Source organism: Hordeum vulgare, chromosome 3H (genome assembly GCF_904849725.1).
Source record: "Hordeum vulgare subsp. vulgare chromosome 3H, MorexV3_pseudomolecules_assembly, whole genome shotgun sequence".
NCBI classification, from domain to species: domain Eukaryota; kingdom Viridiplantae; phylum Streptophyta; class Magnoliopsida; order Poales; family Poaceae; genus Hordeum; species Hordeum vulgare.
The window spans coordinates 20857830-20862462 of NC_058520.1; the positions used below are offsets into that span (position 1 = coordinate 20857830).

A 4633-nucleotide genomic window follows, 5' to 3' on the forward strand; every position below is an offset into this window, starting at 1 on the left:
CCAGAAAGGCGCATATTACGGCCCATCCCGCGAAACCCTAGATAAGAAATCCCCAAATCCAATGTCAACCGAAAATCCAAATCGACTTACCTCACTGTCTGCGGAGGAGCTTGCACACGACATTGCGGACGTACACATGGATGTGCCCCAGCGGTGAAAACGGGCACGGGGCGTGACGGACCGCTAAATCTAGACAAATCTCGGGAAAAATGGAGCTCTGATGTCGAGCTTCGAGAGGAGAAAGCTGAACTAGTGTGGCTCGAGCATTTCATCGAACACCTCATGTGCATAGGAGGTAAGCTAGAGCACCCAAATGCCCTCCCCTCGCCGGCCAGAAAAAAACAGAGTGCTCTGCCGCGGCGATGGGTATATATAGGCAAATTATTTGTCCCGGTTCGTGGCATAAACCGGGGCTAAAGCCCCCCCCCCCCTTCTAAACCGGTTCAAGGCATGAACCGGTATCGATGGATGTGCGCCAGGAGCGCGGCCCATTGGTCCCGGTTCGTGCCTAGAATCGGGACAAATGGGTCCACACGAACCGGGATCAATGCCCACGAGGCCCCGGCCAGCCCCCTGGGCTCATGAACCGGGACTAAAGCCCCCCATGGGTCCTGGTTCGTGAAGAACCGGGACTTATGGGCTGGCCAGGCCCGAACCAAAGCCCTATTTTCTACTAGTGGGCGACGTCAGGGGTTTATGCGATGGGACACTGATGACGCGGTCGGCATTAATGGCGTCGCCTCGGGAGATGGTGAACCGACGGGCCATAGGCGACGGCGTCAAGCGTTCGTGCGACGCGGTCGGCATTCATGACGTCGCCTCGGAAGACGGCGAAGTGACGATGCAGCGCGCGATTAATGGCGGCGGCCTCAGGAACCGACGGATCAATCTGGAACCGGCACGACCGCGGTCAGGCCGACATGGAGACGCCACGTCACGGCAGTTAACGCGGACACGACGCGTATCCCCCCTCTACGTTTACGTCGCCCGACCGTCCGCTGGCGCCCGCGGGGCTGATGCGCATACGTCGGAACGGGGAAAAGACCATCCTGCCCTTTTTTATAAAAGAGTATCGTTTAATCTGAGCCGTCGTTGCGTCAGGGGTTATATTGAAGAAGAAGTGATAAAAATGAAAAATGCTAAATGTTACTCTACCATGCTTAGATAACTCATCATTGTTTTGAGGTTCGAATTCGTGCTGTCTGTTTTTAGTTTGTAAAAGGTTTTACTTATTTTTGTTTCATAAAGTTACACAATTTATACCTGGTCCTTTTTGTCCTGTCGAAGTGAATCATAATGTTTTGTTCTGTACCAAGTGCACCCTTATTTGTTGGTACACAAATGAGACATTAGATACACTTTGAAGTGAGAAAATAAAACCCGGCAAATCATCATGTAATATTTTGAAGAAGCAAGCTAAGACAAATGTTGTCAAAACATCACCTGGGACAAAAAAAATCATATCGAGTGTATCAAACACCGCGTTCCAGTTGTGTTTCTCGCATGCATGCATATGATTATGGCGTGACTAGCATTGTGGAGGTGGTGCCGTGGATGTTCAAAATTTCGAGAGACGTGGTGTGGTTGGACGTCTACCGGTGGGACGAAGAAGGCTGCTATATATGGCCTGTCGTACTGGTTACAAGTAGACTCAGTGTAGAGTGAAGCCAACAGTTCGTGACATCTAGAATGCTAGCTTGCTTCGTACAGAGATGAACGAAAACGTTAGCCCACCTATCAACATGCTGAATTACAAAAGACTTAAAATAAGGAACATATTCTTCAATTTCAAACAAGATAGGCTGTTCAACGGTAGCAATGAGGAGAGGAACAACTTGCTGGACGGTTGAGCTAGTGCAAACGTTAACATACGTATACTAATTGAACACGATGAGCTCATCATCATCCATCGGGAAGACCATACACACAAGGACCATCCAATATTGCTCCAAGTTCAGTGCACCGCACATTATCCACATGTTTTTTGCTGGTCTCGCTGCCTATAAAGCAACCAAGCTTGTGATGCTAACCAGATAACGGAGCAAACTTAGCTTGGCATGCATGGCGGGCCTCGTGCAGAAGCTCATGCTAGAGACCACGCCTCCTCGGGCATGGTTCCTGTTCCTGCTCCCCCTCCTCCTCTTGTGTCTGCACCATTGGTTCACCAGAAAGACACGATCATCAACAGGGCAGCGCCTCCCACCTTCGCCGCCGGCGCTGCCCATCATCGGGCACCTGCACCTCGTCGGTTCCCTCCCGCACGTATCCCTCCGCGGCCTCGCCAGGAAACACGGCCCCGACGTGATGCTCCTCCGCCTGGGCGCCGTGCCGACACTCGTCGTGTCATCGCCGCGCGCCGCTGAGGCGGTGCTGCGCACGCATGACCACGTCTTGGCGTCGCGGCCACGCTCTCTTGTCACCGACATCATCATGTACGGCTCCTCGGACATCGGCTTCGCGCCGTACGGCGAGTACTGGCGGCAGGCGAGGAAGCTCGTCACCACGCACATGCTGAGCGTAAAGAAGGTGCGGTCTTTCCGCAGCGCCGCCATCGAGGAGGTTCTGATTTCTATTGATCGTGCAATTTTCGCAATGTCTCTCGTGAAAGAAAAGACTGCCATATGTTCCATGTCTGTCGCAAAAGAAACAATGACTTCAATGTTGTCATCTGATAATTAACAGCTGCATGTAGTATGATTGTTGGCTTCTCATAACTTAAGATGAATGCTGTAATCTCACAGGCGAGCATGGCGATGGCCAAGATCAACGAGGCAGCCATAGCCGGTGCTACAGTCGACATGAGCGAGCTGCTCAACGCATTCTCGAATAACATGGCGTGCCGTATCGTATCAGGCAAGTTCTTCCGGAAAAATGGACGAAGCAAGTTGTTCCGGGAACTCATCGAGGACTCCTCTCAGCTTCTCGGCGGGTTCAACTTGGAGGAGTACTTCCCAGCATTGGGTAGGGTAGGAGTGCTTAAGAGGGCGGTTTGTGCCAAGGCCGAAAGAGTGAGGGACAGATGGGCCGATCTATTGGACAAGGTGATCGACGATCGTGTGAGCAAGCTCAAGTCAGCGGTTGATCACAATAAGGATGGCGACTTCGTAGATATTCTGCTGTCTGTTCAGCAGGAGTATGATCTCACAAGAGAGCACATGAAAGCTCTCCTCACGGTAAGTACATAATACCTTTCAAATTATATACCTTGATTTCTGTGTCTTTCGTTATCCCCTAACTAAGAGCAAGTACAATAGTGTAAGCTCATGCCATGTCACCTATAGCCCATCTTATAGCTAACATGTACAATAGTTGGTTAGAAGAGTGTACTGCTTATTTATTATATGACCCACCTTTCATTCTTACAAAGTGTCTAAGAGCACGTGCTAGAGCTAACTCTTAACCAAGAGCCTGCTTACCTTTTCTCTCCTCTTCTCTCTACTTCAACTAAGCAAAAATATACTACTTTATTCCTTATAGCCAGCTGACTCAGCTCTATTGTACTTGCTCTAATTCTTTATTTACAGGATGTATTTATTGGTGGAACTGACACATCATCTAACGTCCTCGAATTCACCATGGCTGAGCTCATGAGGAGGCCAGAGTTCATGGGGAAGCTACAAGACGAAGTGAGGAGTATTGTACCCCGGGGACAAGAAATTGTGAGCGAAACTGACATGAACAACATGGTGTACCTAAGAGCAGTAATAAAAGAGTCTCTCAGGCTGTATCCTGTTGTTCCGCTCCTTGCTCCGCACCTTGCCATGGCTGATTGTACCATCGATGGATACATGGTTCCTGCTGGGACTCGTGTCGTCGTCAATGCATGGGCCATTGGGAGGGATTCGAGGTCCTGGGAGGATGCAGAAGAGTTCATACCTGAAAGATTTATAGATGAAGGCAACGCTAGGAATGTCAACTTCAAGGGGAATGATTTTCAGTTCTTGCCGTTCGGGGCAGGGCGAAGGATGTGCCCTGGTATGAACCTTGGAATCGCCAATGTGGAGCTTATGTTGGCAAACCTCGTGAACCATTTTGACTGGGAACTACCGATTGGAATTGAGAGAAAAGATATTGATATGACAGAGGTGTTTGGGATAACCATTCGTAGGAAGGAGAAACTATTGTTGATTCCAAAATCACGCTTGTAAAATCAAGCTAATTATATACTTTGTGCTATTGGGAAGAAGGGGTTACCCAGGATAATGGTACCAATAAATAATGGCCAATTATTCCTTGTGTAGCTATAAATATTGTTGTTTAGAAGGTTGACAAATGTCAATGCACATGTTTGGCCACTACTTTTATTATTACATACATATGAAATAAAATAGGAAAATATCTAGCATGGTTGCCTGCACAAATGCAGGCGCAGCTTGTTAGTCGTCTATTATTTTGGTGATTCAAATTTCCTATCGTTATCATATAGTACAATATAGCATCCAATGGGACAACACGAAATGAAAACTCACATGCTTAATAGACTGTAAAAATCATATGCGTAAGTTCGGCCACAAGAACTCTAAACCATACCAATACCAAAGGCAATGAATCTCTAAACTAGTAAACGGCTCTGGAAAAAGAATTCAGCACATATATCGTACATGCATCTACGATGACACATATTTTCAGCGTT

At 48.3% G+C, this 4633-nt stretch overlaps 1 protein-coding gene across 1 annotated transcript; it reads left to right on the forward strand.

Annotated features, from left to right (window-relative positions):
- The first annotated feature begins 2037 nt into the window (after nt 1-2037).
- On the forward strand, nt 2038-4340 carry LOC123442647 (indole-2-monooxygenase-like). The gene is made up of 3 exons (XM_045118753.1): nt 2038-2559; nt 2742-3173; nt 3525-4340. The coding sequence occupies exons 1-3, from the start codon at nt 2062-2064 to the stop codon at nt 4146-4148; spliced, it is 1554 nt and encodes a 517-aa protein (XP_044974688.1). The 5' UTR covers nt 2038-2061; the 3' UTR covers nt 4149-4340.
- Nucleotides 4341-4633: the final 293 nt, after the last annotated feature.

Excerpts from the sequence above, each read along its gene's own strand:
- LOC123442647 (XM_045118753.1), top strand. The coding sequence starts at position 2,062 with ATGGCGGGCCTCGTGCAGAAGCTCATGCTAGAGACCACGCCTCCTCGG. Across the intron at positions 2,560-2,741 it reads GCAGCGCCGCCATCGAGGAG|GCGAGCATGGCGATGGCCAA; the intron begins GTTCTGATTTCT and ends GTAATCTCACAG. Across the intron at positions 3,174-3,524 it reads ACATGAAAGCTCTCCTCACG|GATGTATTTATTGGTGGAAC; the intron begins GTAAGTACATAA and ends CTTTATTTACAG.